A 14,814-nucleotide genomic window follows, 5' to 3' on the forward strand; every position below is an offset into this window, starting at 1 on the left:
CTCCTGTGCAGCTGACCCATCAGTAATACCACGAACTTGGCTCTTGCTATAGTCTTCTGAGGGACAATTTCACTCACCAGTATCCAAAATGGAAAAGCAGTTAGAGGACAAGATAGTCTCAGGGGATTCCTGTACTACCAGCCTGTTTCTCTTAGATACTCTGGCGGTCACCCATTCCCTCTCTGTCTGTGTACCTCTTAGCTGCATTGTGACTACCTCTCTAAACGTGCTATCCACATAATCCTCAGCTTTGCGGATGCACCACTGTGACTCCAGCCACCGGTCAAGTTGTGCAACCCGGAGCTCAAGTTTCTGCAGCAGGTGACACTTCCTGCAGTTGTAGTCACTATTAATTTGGACATGAACAGAAAAGATGCAAAAATTTTGTACTTATTACTCAAACGGTCAATATTGAATCAGATTTCTGGCACAGTGTAGCCCTATAGCTGCTTACAACTAATCTCATCCTTCTTTTATCTGCTAGTGTCTGACACAATTTCAGACAATTAGGAACAGCGTGAAGTTCTAATCTCCTGCTTTATGAGTGGGTATATGCATTGTACATGGCCCTGAACCATACAGAAAAGTCAGGTCCGAGTTTGACCTATAGTCTATGCAGAGTTAACCGATTTCAGTGGAACTGATGGGCATTAAATCTCATTCCACTTCGAACAAAGAAGGAAATTTTTTCTTTTTAAATGTCAGCTAGAGTTAATACCTTCCCTGATTAAGGGGAATAAAATACATATGCACAGACAGGAACAGCCTCAGTTGTGGTAGCCACTATGGTTAAATGTTTAGAATCATACTCAAAGAATGCTCACTTAGACAATGTACTGGAGATTGTCAATTGCACCTCGACCAATAGAAACAACGAATGAGATAATGGTCATTTTTTTCCCCATTTCCTCCCTTTTCTACCAGTTTCCACCCCTCTTCCAAGTCCTTTCTAGAGTACCTCACCCAAGTGGCCATTCTTTGTGTTTGTGCTTAGAGAGGGACCATCAGATATGCATTTGACTACAAGACAAATTTAATCCAGTTTTCAATGGCTTTATGCATGCAGGCTTTGCTGGATAGCATGGCAGGAACTTGGCCAATCTCCCGTGCCTTATTCAGGGTACAGAGCACGCTTGTAGTGCCTTGACCACAACTTCAGCTGAAATCAAACTGCATATAAAGGGCGAAAACCTAGAGACTAAGGGACTGTGTGGACAATTCTTTGGAGCAGTCCTAAAATTCGTCAAATGTTAGAGCCATGTACATGTTGTGTTCACATCAAACTCTGGTACAAGATACAAATACGATTGACAAACAATTTAAATGTTGGGAATCTTACCCACATGCAGGCCTCCAGCCTGACTTTGGAGATAATGACCCATAGAGAGATGGTCTCTTCCAGCTTCTCATCAGGACAGATGATTTTATCTGGGTATGGAGGTTCTGGGAAATTCACAGAGTTACATTCATAAGCAGCCAATGTCACTGAAGCGATATGTGGACCCTGAAGATAATGCACAAGAAATAAAAGTTTTATTACTTGGGAACAGCTCTTCAATCCATTACTTTCAGAATTTCTATAATTTGCTAAACTTTATCAGCTTTATTCGTTAGGAAAACTGATCACCCTTTAGAATGGTTAGATGTTTAACCCCAAGAGGGATCCTTAAAACACAATAAATGCAAGAATTTATCACAGGCAAGTTTCTGATCTCAGCTGGGTTATCATCAGTGTGGGCAGGAGTGTGATACAAAGAGGAGGGGGGAATAGAAAACAGTGTCATGACAGTGGGTCACAGCTCCAAATTACTTTCGGACATATTGAACTTTTTAAGTAAGATATATGTTTTAAAAAAAAACCTACCAGCAAAAGCTGGCTGAGAATGTAAAGTTACCACTTTCTGGAAAATTCCAACGTGGATTATACTTGACCAAATAGTCTAAAGAGACCATGGAATATCGTACCTAAAAAGTTGTCAAGGAACTTCAGACAGAAACACTTGAAAGAAAGAGATGCGATGCAAAACACTGAACTTTAGTTTCCTGTGGTTGCGAAGACAATGGAGACTGATTACCACATCTCAGCAGAAACCATCTCCTGTTGAGTGATATCGTGATATCTCAATGTGAAAATTATCCAAGTTGGAAGAAAGCAGATTCTGGGTGAAAGACATGTTTGTTTTTTCTCTTCCAGAAATGCACAAAGAAATAGGTTTAAAAGCCAGCTATAAACTTGATCTGTGTTCTAGTAAATACTATGAGGATCACAGCAGAATACAACCAGGCATCCCTGCAGCTTGCAGGTAAAAATGGATCTCTCTCTTTCTGTTGCTGGAGGCAAGTCACAAGTCAGCAAAGCCACAGTCAAAAATGAACCGGACAGCTCCTCCAGCTCACCTGCAGAACCAAGTGTCTCCAAATCATCTGCTCAACTGCCTAAGTCAGTCTACTAGAATCACCCAACTTAATGGCTACAACGATTCGCCATCTACTCCTAATGGACAAGCCAAGGACTGATTCATACATCTTTTTAAACAAAGTTTCAGGCTCAACTTCTTATTTCTGATCTGTGTGAATATGTGTTGCGTTTTCATTATTTTTCTCATGTTTTTAGTATCTGATAAACTTACTCTTTGACTCAAGATAGCCTGGTTAAATTAGCTCCTTCTAAGACATAAATACATTTGGACTGGAAAAAGGTATCCACGAGGGAAGGGGTCCTTTTTTAAAATTAACCTTGTTGCAACCAAACAAGGGGGTTAAATAAAGAAGGGGAGCCAGCTCATTCCTCCCCACCCAGGAGCATAACAAAGTTGGGGTCCCATTCGGGAAGTTAACAATTTGGGGTATCTCATCAAGGACCATAAATTGGGGAGACCTCGCCCAGGGACTTGTCATAACAACAGGCAGCATTTATGCTAACCCAAGCAGCACGATGATGAAGAAGTGAGTGCATGAAATCCTCCCATTCATTCTTATTATATGTAAGGCCTATAATGATGCTTAATTATATATATATATTTTTTTTAAAATGCTCAGCAAACAAGACTATATTCACCGCCAAAGTTCCTCCTCAAGACAGCAGCATATTTTATAAATAAATCATTCTGCAAAATATAGATTCCTGGTGAATTATTTTCTGTTTGGCTTGATGTACTTAATGCAATGTTATATATGAGCTGCAATCCATGGGAATCCCCCTCCCCTTTTTTGGCAATTAGTTGTACTTTAAACTATACTTATTAAAAAGCCACTTCACTAAATAAATGTCTACTTTTGGAGGAAGCTGAAAAACAGCAAGAACAAACAAACTTTCATTTATCTTACACCTCTTTATATCCCAAGAATGTCCCAAATCAATGTCTTTTCGGTAATTCAGTCATCATTAGACATATTGGAGTAGTCAATTTGGGCACATGATCCATAAATAGTAAATAAATTAATAACTAGAAAATGTAGTTTGGCAGTATTAGCTAAGAGAAGAATGTTGGCCAACATATTCGAAGAACAGCCTCCGCTTCAAACAACACCATGGCAACCTTTATATCCACTTGAAGCAGTAGACAGGGCCTCAGTACGCCTCATTCAACATCTGTATATATAACACCTCTCAGCCAATTGTGTGCTCAAGTTGTTGGAATGAGGCTTGTACCCAGAACCTTCTGACTCAGGAAAGGAGTGCTGCCAACTTAGCAAAACGGACATATTGATCAGGATTGCAAATGCATTAATTAGTACATTAACAGACAAAACCCAAAAACCTAGTAATTATTATTAGTAATATTAAAAGTTAACAGTATTTAACTGTGCATGCTGCCCCTAACATGGATTTCACATCTCTGCCTGAATTTGGTATTGAAAGCAATGCTGGCCTTAATATGTACAGATTTCATAAATAACTACACTGGTTGTCAATCTAAAATAAGTGCACAAGTTTATACATAGTGATTACCGCTTGTGAATGAAGATCTACGCAACTGTATTTTTGTGGAGGGTGGTGAGGCGGGTAACAATTAATTTGTCACTTTTGTTTTGACAGCCCATCTCGGAGCTTCCCCAAAGCCACTTTTAACACTGTCTCTTTAGTCTGAAGGAGAGTGGCACAGTTTAGTCACTGTCCTGCATAAAGCGAGGAACCAAACTCTAGATGCAAAATACCATATGCAGTTTGTAGCATTTGTCTAGCCACTGTGCATACACAAAGTACTGACATATTGTCAGCAATTGTCCAGTATGTCATGCTGAAGGTGTGTTTACCCTGACATTTAGCGATTATATTCTATCACCTATGCAGGACAGCGACTAAACTGCGCCACTCTCCTTCAGGCTAAAGAAACAGTTAAAACTGGCTTTGGGGGAGCTCAAAGAGATGGGCTGCCAAAACAAAAATGTCACATCCCACACCTCCCCCACAAAAAACACAACTGCTTAGATGTTCATTCACAAGCAGTAACCACAAATGGAGTCCTTTATTTTAGCCAAAATTATGTAAGGGAATTGGCAAATTCCATGTATCCCACCTCCCATGCACAAAGAGGATGGGCGATTAAAAAAAGCAAGCCACCTTGTGTCACTTTCAAGAGTGGGCCAGTAACCAACTCCAGTGTTAGTTGTTATGACACAGTAAATGCTGAGCTGTTCAAATCCCAGGGAGAAATTTGAAACAACTGTCACAACTAATTTTCAATTTTATAAATTTCAAGATGTGTACCTTGAATTCAGTAGTAATAAGACCACCAATCTGATCTTATAGGTTTTTATAAAACTAGATTAACATTTATTCAGGAGAGAAATGATTTTAAATACTTACATAGATCTACAAATTACTACTATGATAACTTCTAAGTCCACTAATCAATCTAACTCCCAGTTGCACTTTTGTTAAGACAACAGGAAGAGATATAGATTTTAAAAGACCCAGGCAAAGAAACATGATATCCTGAACAAGTCGAATTCCAAGTGAGTTTTCTTAACTTCAGTCCTTTGAGGACAGCAGCTCAAGGCATAGATGCTGAAGGCTTTTCACACACTTATAAAGGTCTTAAAAAATGCCTTCCCTTAGTCTTTCCTTTAGACAGATCTTCCTCTTTGAATGCAAATACCCATTGTTTCACTATGTCTTTGGACTTTATCTCCCTGATAATAAAACCCTCTAATAGCACTAAGTTTTCCCAATAATCTTCAGGAAAAATAATCACACTGTTTCTAAAGTTCACTTGGCTAGGTGACAAATTTCACCCCTCCTTTGAAAACAATGTAGTCTGGTTTATTTAAAAATGCAAATGTTCTCTTGACACCTAGGATTTTAAACTTCCCCATGTTTACCAAATTAACATTTCAAACCCAACTTCGCTTCTTAGATCAAAGCACCCAGACTAATTCAATTAAGTCACACACATACATAGACACATCCCACTATTATTGTATTTTACAATAAATTCCGATAACATTATGGGAATTATTATATCTTCTTGACATACTTGTAGAGCTATTTTAACAGTTCAATCTTCTTCAATCCTTCTCAATCTGGATACAGTCCGAAGTGCAAGACAAGTTAATTTAAAGAATTTCTCTTCTCTATCAACCCTTATTTAATTTTTGTATAGGGTTTAGAATAAATTTGTTTTCAAGATATTTAAAATATTTTAGTCCCTGGCCATTCTCTTTAACCAAGCATCAAAAATGTCTACCAGAGGGCAGACATCAACACAGCACAAGAATGGTGGTCAACCACATCACCCCCCTGCCTGGAGTCTTCCTCTGGACAGCTCAGTCATCTCAATACTCCCCCTTTGGAAAATAAATGTAGCCAATATTTACATTTTAGATTTGTTAGATCATTTATTGGCAACTTTTAAAGAGACAAACATTTTTCTCATCAAGGACAGTTCCAAAGCCCCAAGCACTCATGGCTTTCATACTTCTGTCTGGAACAAGTCTGAAGATTATACATGACAAGTTGTTTCTGTGGAAAAATGTTTCTGTGGAAAAATGTAACTAAACTTCTGAACTGTAGCTTGTTAAAAGAACTATAGATCATCTACAGAAGCAATATATTTTACCAACTGTAGAAACTTATACCAACAAATGCTGTGTCCAAGGTATTGAATCTAATAATCGCTTTCTCCCTTTAGCCCCCGCTTATCCTACAAAAAACAATGGCTTCAGTGCCAATTTTTTACAATCTAGTCTTAGTTTGGCTCAGTTTAGTGCTTTTGCTTTTCATTCAGAAAACTAAGCATTCAAGCCCACCTCAGGGCTTGAGGTAAACTAGGCCAACCCTCCCTTACAGTACTGGGTACATGCTATATATTTGGGTGTCTGTCCATCAACAAGATGCTAAACCAAAGTCCTTTCTGCTTGTTCTGGTGCTTCAGATGGTCATTAAGTAACACAATACTATTTAAAGAGTAACAATTTCCTGGTGGCTCGAGTAACATTTCATCCCAATGAACATGACCAAAAACATGAAATTATTTCATTGGTGTTTGTGAGACCTCACTGTACATAAAATGCCTGTTTTTGCTCAAAAGAGTTCATGAGAAACTTATAGAATTACACAGAAACAGGCCATTTGGCCCAACTTGTTCATGTCAGCATTTATGCACCACACAAGCTTCCTCCCATCAATTGTCATCTAACCCTATCATATCCTTCTATTCCTTTTTCCCTTCAAGTGCTTTCCTAGCTTCCTCTTAAATATATCTATGCTATAGGTCTCAATGTCCACGTGGTAGCATATTCCACACTCTAACCATTCTTTGGGTTAAAGGAGTTTTCCCCGAATTCCCTCTTGGATTTATTATTTGTATTTATGGCCCTTAGTTGTGTACTCCATGAATGGGGAGGTTTTCTCTAGATCAACTCTTTCAAACTCATTCATTATCTTAAAGACTTCGATCAGATCAACACTCAGCCTGTTCAGCTTTTTCTGTAAGTATATCCTCTCAGTTCTGGTATCATGCTCGTGAATCTTTATTTTCACCTTCTTCAATGCCTCTATAATCATTTTCATAATATAGAGATCGGAACTGTACAGGTTACACCAAGAATGGGGTAATCAAGATTCTCTACAAGTTTAACATAATGTCTCTGTTTTTCCAGTTCTCTCTCTCATTCCGGGATGGTGGGGTTCTCTGGAAGTTGGGCTGGTCGACCCTGGAACAAGTGTGGCAGAGTGCGGAGATGGGCTGGGTGGAAAGCCTGCCTCAGTGCTCTGGCATTGTATCAGTTTTTAAAAATAAAAAAAACAGGCCTCATCCCACACACTCCCCGTCTATGCTAATCCTTGCCACATCATGACCCCACCTACCCCACCACTCACCCGCCCCTCCATGCTAACATGCCTCCTGGCCTTTCATACTCTCCATGCCAACCTAGGCCCCCTTTTCCCACCCTCATGGCCTCTCATATTTTCCATGTCAACCTTTACCCCCCACCCCCCCATCACCACCATATGCTCCAGGCCAACCTACGCTCTCACCCACTCCCATGGCCCTTCATAATTCATATGATAACTTACTGTGCCAACCCATGTCCCCAATCTTTGCCCTTATACCTACCATGCCGACTCACCCAGTGTCCACCATGGACAGACCTCAGGACCCATGCTGAGATTAAGTAAAGCTCCAAGTGTCTGTTGGGCTTTATTTAAAAAAAAGACTCCCATTCATAGAAAAACCCATTTGCTACATTTATTCCTTCATCTACATTATCCCATATAACACCAAACATTTCATTCAACTACATAATCCTCTATAAAAACAAGCATTAGAATTCTGATGAAGAGTCATATGGACTCAAAATATTAACTGTATTCCCCTCCGCAGATGCTGTCAGACCCGCTGAGTTTCTCCAGCTATTTTTGTTTTTGTATTAGAATTCATAGTCCCACTTAGAGTTCATAACCACTTGAAGCTGTCAATCAAATTATGAAATGGCAGGCACCGGACTATGATAATGGACAGTTGTAAAATCATTCATGCAGCATTAATCCAGTAATGGTAACCCCAAGGCTTACATCAACAGATGGAGTGAAATAGCAGCAATCATTTTTAAAAACATTCCAGACAGTAATTTTTCAAACAATTAAAAGGCAGGAGTTTTAAATGCCTTGACAGCTCCCTTTGACAGTTCCATCTTGACATTTTTGAGAGTTGTTTTTGACAGTTCCAATGAGTTTCACAGCACCAATGAGTTTAGGCACTTTTTACACCTATTCATGCCAACCTGTAGCAATCCCATTGAGCACCTGACCTCACCCAAAGGGCGCTTGCCCTCACCAAAGGTGTTCTGGAACCATATCCAAAGGGGTACCTCACCTCTCCAAAAAGGGTACCCTGGCTATCCAAATGAATCGACAAAGTTCAGACTTGCTCCTCCTAGGTCTAATCTGTATACGTTGGATTTCAGACACTATTCCAAAAAAAAAATTAACCTACACGTAAAGCCAGCTGCTGATTTCTATGGACACCTGCCTCTGGAAAACATGCTTTTAAAAATCCTGACTCAGGCCCATTCTGGCGAAAATGGTAGGTGCTATGTTCGGAACTTCCAGATTCAGGTCTCTTCTGTCATTCACGCATTGGCGGAGAGGTTCCCTGTTGGTGCAAAAAATCCAGGCCCTAGTGCACGGTTTGTTTGTTTTTTCAAAAATGGCCTTATTAACCGATGTTGTTACTTTTAGTAATTTGTTCGTCTACCCGCTTAGATTATACAAGCAGTGCGTTTTCCTTATTTGTCATATCGAAATGCACCATTTATTTATGTTGCAATTCATTTCAACATAACGGGAGAAGGCGGGAGAATGGGGTTGAGAAACTTATCAGCCATGATTGAATGGCAGAGCAGACTCGATGGGCCGAATGGCCTAATTTCTGCTCCTATGTCTTATGGCCTTATTTACACCCATTCTATTCCCTGTATTCTGTTATTCTTTGATGAGCAATTTATTGAAAAACTTTTCTTTCTCCTGCTCCAGGGCTTCTCAACTTTTTCCCACCCAAGGTCAAATTAATGCGACTCAATAGAATAGACTGGACAGAGCAGAAACAAAGGACTCCAAACATCAGAGATTGAAAATCATTCACAGCTACTGGGATTGCAAAAAATTAAGATTCGAAACACTGGGCTTAAATTCTTGCAAGCCCCTGCCAATGTTTTCAGATTAGCACATTGACAAATTCCTCTGAAATAAATTTGCACAGCACCATAGGCAGTTCTTCAAAGTTTATAGTTGTCCATTGCTAAATACATCAAGAACTGATGAGCCTGAATTCAAGATTACCAGCACTGTTGACCCCTTGATAATTTCTTCAACGGATCAAAGTGAAAACAGTCAGCATACCACATTCAATTGTTATAAAATTGGCTCAAGAGCCCACTAATCCTTGGGTATAAATGAAGTACACGCAAGAGGCAGCCGACTCTAATTTATAACAGATGGATAATCATATTTCCCTTATATTTGCGCTATGGAAACTGTTAGATCAACCAAAAACAGACATTATAAACAAAATAGGCCACATGTTTTGTGGTTTACCATCAAGTCATTGGCAAGAGCTTAACTGTTCACAAGACAATTTTCAGGGTTTAAGTGCTTAGCTATCTTGCAGTTTGACAGAAATTGTATCACTATATTTTTCATTTCTTAAAAAACAATTCTTTCAACATCTGGATTTCTTCTTTTAAGCTGGGATAGAGTGGGGGGGTTAGGAGAGAAGAAAAAAGACAAAATGTACTAAAGTGGATCCAATTTCACATAAAAATGATGTGCATGAAAAAAGCCACATGATCCAATATGATTTATTCCATTGTTTATGAACTTCAATGATTAAGTAATCCAAGGACTTCGGGTCCATAGGTTAGAATGAAATGGATATGCTGAAATCAGTATATTGTTTTACCTCTGTTTCTTCCTCCATTAGTTTACTCCAATCCTCTAGTATCACAGTATCTTTACAGTACAGGAGGCCATTCGGCCCATTGAGTCTGCACCAGCTCTCTGAAAGAGCATTCCACCTAGTCCCACTCCTCTGCCTTATCCCCATAGCCTTGCACATTCTCTCTTTTCAGGTAGCAATCCAATTCCTTCTTGAATACCTCGATTGAACCTACTTCCACCACCCTTTCAGGAAATTTGTTCCAGACTTCAACCATCCTCTGATAAAGGAGGTTGCCTTCCCTGATTCCCCTAAAGCTACAGCTGTTCTCTTCATGTTCCACTTCCCAGAAGGTGGCTCTTCCTGAAGTCTGGATAGCCTTTTATAATTCAAACTTTTGAGTTTTACCTTCTGTAAAAATCCAACCCTGGTTGTGATAAAGTGAGGCAAGCTGAAAGCCCCCTTAAGGAATTTTGCAGGGTTTTCTAGAATACAGCTTTGGGCCCAAGCAACTTGTAAGCTTTACAATTTCACTAAAAACTCAAATTTTATTTTTAAACATAGATATGTTTAATCTTTGACCTTTGATGGACAAAGCTGATCCTTATTTGGACATGCTACATTCCTAATTGAAAACATCATTAAACATTCTACATGTTGGGAACATATCTTGAACTGGCAGGCCATACGCCACAGTACTGCGGGGTGCCAGTAGCAGTTCAAGAGAAAATATTTCAGTTGCCATCTGGACTTTTAAAATTCCCCATCGTAGTCTTCAGCACTACCATGCTTGCCTAACTTCATTGCAAACAGAGTTGGCTTTTTACAGAAAAACTCAAGTTTGAATTTTAAAAAAGACTATCCAAATTTCAGGAAGCCATTTCACCCCCGAGAGGTGAAACATGGAGGAAGGAGGACAACTGTAGCTTAAGGGGAAATCAGGAAAGGCAACTTCTTAGAAAAGACAAAGGCCTGTTACTTGTTCTTCTGCAATGAGTATTAGGCCCCTCTTCCCACATACTGTGACTCATTCGGTACATATTCCTGTGGTCAACAAACTTGTACAGCTGCAAAGAGCAGCACCCACCCCATCAACTGAGAACAGAAAGGTTAATCTAACTAGAGATAAAGTACCAACCACAATTAAACTAGACTAAATCTGAACAGAGCAGCTCTCAATCATGGGTCAGGAACGAGTCAAAACTGATGTCTCCATTTTATTGTAATGATGTGATGTACAACAAAAGGGTTTTTTTTTTAAATGAATGTGTCGGGGTGAAGCATTCAAATAATCTAGAGAACAACCTTAACAGGGTTCACATCTGGGTTTCATGATGTAGGTTTAACAAGTGGGGTTACAAGCAGCTCTTGAACATTAAAAAGTTAACATTTGCAATAAAGTCATTTTTTCCAAAAACCTTAACCCTGCTCTTTAAAAAAGTATTACCCTTAGAGGACTAAGAGATGTAATAGGATTGATCTGGGTTTGAATACAATTCAGTGATGGATGAAAAGTCTTCAGTGGGCTAGCTATAATGATCTCAAGTCAGGGGTGCCCAAGATTTTGATCTTTATGGGCCAGTGAGTCTGATTCTCAAGGGTCGTGTACATGCCAGTAAAGTTTAAATCTGTGCATACACCTCACACCATAATAGATCTTGGTGGCCTGATTTGTTAAGGGCCTGATTTTGCTGTAGCCAGGCATTTAATGACGTTTGCTATTAGCTGACTTGTTTGTAAACTTTAAAGGTTTAAATAAGTGTGTTGCGTAGCAAGTTGCTGGAAGTGCAATCTGACAGCAAGTGAAACAGTGTATATGGGAAAACTAATGGGACTATAAGCTGACAAGTCCCCGGTACCTGATGGCCTGCATCCTATGATCTTAAAAGAAGTGGCTGCAGTGATAGTGGATGCATTGGTTGCAATCTTGCAAAATTCTCTAAATTCTGGAAAGGTCCCAGCGGAATGGAAAACTGAAATCTAACACCTCTATTTAAGAAAGGAAGGAGACAGAAAGCAAGAAACAATAGGCCAGTTAGCCTAACATCTATCATGGCAAAATGCTAGTATCCATTATTAAGGAAGTAGTAGCAGGACACTTAGAAAATCATAATACCATCAGGCAGAGTCAACATGGTTTTGTGAAAGGAAAATCACATTTAACAAATTTATTAGAGTTCTTGAGAATGTAACAAGCAGGGTGGATAAAGGGGAACCGGTAGATGTAGCAATTGGATTTCCAAAACACTTTCAAAAAGGTGCCACAAAAGGTTACTACACAAGGTAAGAACTCGTGATGTTGGGGGAAATATATTAGCAATCATGAGGATTTGTTAACTAATAGGAAACAGAGTCAGGGTAAATGGGTCATTTTCAACTTGGCAAACTATAACTAGTGCAGTGCTGGGGCCTCAACTATTTACAATTTATATTAATGACTTGGATGAAGGGGCTGACTGTATTGTAGCCAAATTTGCTCACAGAAGTGGGTAGGGAACCAAGTTCTGAGCATGACAGAGTCTGCAAAGAGATATAGTTAAGTTAATGAGTGGGCAAAAAATTGGCAATAAATGGAATGTATTGTGGGAAAATGGGAGGCTGTCCACTTTGGCAGGAAGAATAGGAAAGCAGATTATTATTTAAATGGAGAGAAACTGCAGGATGCTACAGTACAGAGGGATCTGGGTGTTCTCATTCATGAATCACAAAAGGTTAGCATGCATGTGCAGCAAGTAAATTAGGAAAGCAAATGGAATGTTGGACTTTATTGCAAGGGGGTTGGAGTATAAAAGTAGGGAAGTCTTGCTATATCTGTACAGGGAACTAATGAACCCTAGAGTATTACATAAAGTTTTGGTCACCTTACTTAAGGAGGCATATACTTGATTGGAAGCAGTTCAGAGAAGGATCACTGGGCTGTTTCTGGAAATGAAGGGGTTTGTCTTATAAGGAATGGTTGAACAGGTTGGGCCTATACTCATTGGAGTTTAGAACGAAGGGTGATCTTACTGAAACATAAAAGATTCTGAGGGGCTTGACAGGATAGATGCAAAGGTGATGTTTCCCCTTGTGAAGAATCTAGAACAAGGGGGCACATTTCCAGAATAAAGGGTCTCCTGTTTAAGACTGAGTTAAGAAGGAATTGATTCCTTAATGAAGTGTCATTAATCTTTGGAATTCTCTTCCTCAGAGATCAGTGGAGGCTGGGACATTGAATACATTCAAGGCTGAGTTAGATATATTTTTGACCAACTAGGGAGTCAAGAGTTATGGGAGCAGGCAGGAAAGTGAAATGAGGCTATGATCAGAACTGCCACAATCGAATTGAATGGCGAAGCAGTCGAGGGCCAAACAATTTATCCCTGCTCCTATTATGACCTTATGAATGAACAGGGCAACCAACTGTGCATCTCCGTAACCAATGAGTTTGAAAAATTGTGAAATGGATGAAGGCAGGGTAGGAAAGTGCAAACTAGAGTGGCTGAATTCAATGTCAAATCAGGTTCAGAAAAAGAAATAAAGAGCAGGAAGGATAGATTGGATGAAAGGCAAGAAAAATACAGAAAAGTAAAAAAGAAATTAAAAACAACTTTAAAATTCCCAACAACTAAAATCTGATTGAGATTCCACACTTGTAATGGTCAAGTTTGTGTCAGAGAAATTGATTGGCAATAATTAACAATTATCTCATCCCTGAGTATACTTACACTTGTAATAGCTAGATTTAACTTTCTGCGGCAAGCTTAGCCCTTATCTACCATGCAAATTACAGCAATTTCACAACATTCAATTCATTTCAGTGATGAGGCAAATAACAAGATGGCATTTGCACGTCTTAACAGTAGCATGGTGGAACTCAGACAACAACTTTTGGTTTCTAGCATTTAACCCCATAGCTGCTCCTTGCCCGAATTACTGCACCATTCACACACAAAAAATGGTGATCAAGCCTTGTGCAATTCATATCTAATTGCATGATTCAAATTACTGGATAATTTGAATAATGGGTGGAAAAATGACTGAAGTAATAGAAGACTGCAATTGAGGTCCATAGGCAATGTTCCCTCTACATTTTCCTGTTGTGCCCAGCCTGTTTATTTCAGTGCATGGTACCATTTTTTTTTTAAATGTGGCAGCATGGGTTTATGATTTCTTAAAGGGGGTAACTTGTGAACAGCCTTTGGGATACTTTCCAGGCTGTTGTGTGGCTGTACATGAGTGCAACTTATAGAAAGCACTGTCCATAGGATGGCTGGTGCAGGAAATGGAAAAATGTTAAACTGTTGCATTAAGGGACTTAAGTTTAGGGCTGAGGCACATCATTGGGAGGAGTAGCAGGAGTTTGTTCTACATATAGCTATTGTTATAAATAACTAGTTCATGCTTCATACATCTGAGAAGATAAAAGTTAATCCTAGAAAAATGGGATAAATGCAACTGAAGCAACTTGAACCACAGGACTATAGAAAAGTTAGTGCAGAAAGAGGCCATTCAGCCCATCGTGTCTGTGGCAGACAAAGAGAGAAAAAAGAAACTAGCCACTCATTTTAATCCCACTTTGCAGCACCTGGTCTGTAGCCTTGCAGGTTACAGCACTTCAGATGCAGATCCAGGTATCTTTTAAATGAGTTGAGTGTTTCAGCCTCAACCAACTTAGGCAGTGAATTCCAGATGCCCGTCACCCTCTGAGTGAAATAGATTTTCCTTATGTCCCCTCTAATCTTTCTACCAATCAACTTAAATCTGTGCCCCCTGGTATCTGACTCCTCAGCAAGGAGAAACAAGTATTTCCTGTCTACCCTATCTAGGCCCCTCATAATTTTGTACACCTCAATTAGGTCAGCCTCATCTGTTGTAAGGAAAACAACCCTAGCCAATCCAATCTCTCCCCATAGCTGCAATTTTCAAGCCCTGGCAACATTCTTGTAAATCT

At 39.5% G+C, this 14,814-nt stretch overlaps 1 protein-coding gene across 9 annotated transcripts in view; it reads right to left on the reverse strand.

Moving 5' to 3' along the window:
• vmp1 (vacuole membrane protein 1) overlaps positions 1 to 14,814 on the reverse strand; it is a 192,886-nt gene that overhangs the window by 99,070 nt on the left and 79,002 nt on the right. For all 9 annotated transcript variants that reach the window (XM_041196862.1, XM_041196864.1, XM_041196858.1 and 6 more), the window contains exon 6: positions 1,340 to 1,504. In XM_041196862.1, the coding sequence (XP_041052796.1) occupies positions 1,340 to 1,504 (165 nt within the window). The remainder of the gene's footprint in view (positions 1 to 1,339; positions 1,505 to 14,814) is intronic.

This window comes from Carcharodon carcharias, chromosome 10 (assembly GCF_017639515.1).
Source record: "Carcharodon carcharias isolate sCarCar2 chromosome 10, sCarCar2.pri, whole genome shotgun sequence".
NCBI classification, from domain to species: domain Eukaryota; kingdom Metazoa; phylum Chordata; class Chondrichthyes; order Lamniformes; family Lamnidae; genus Carcharodon; species Carcharodon carcharias.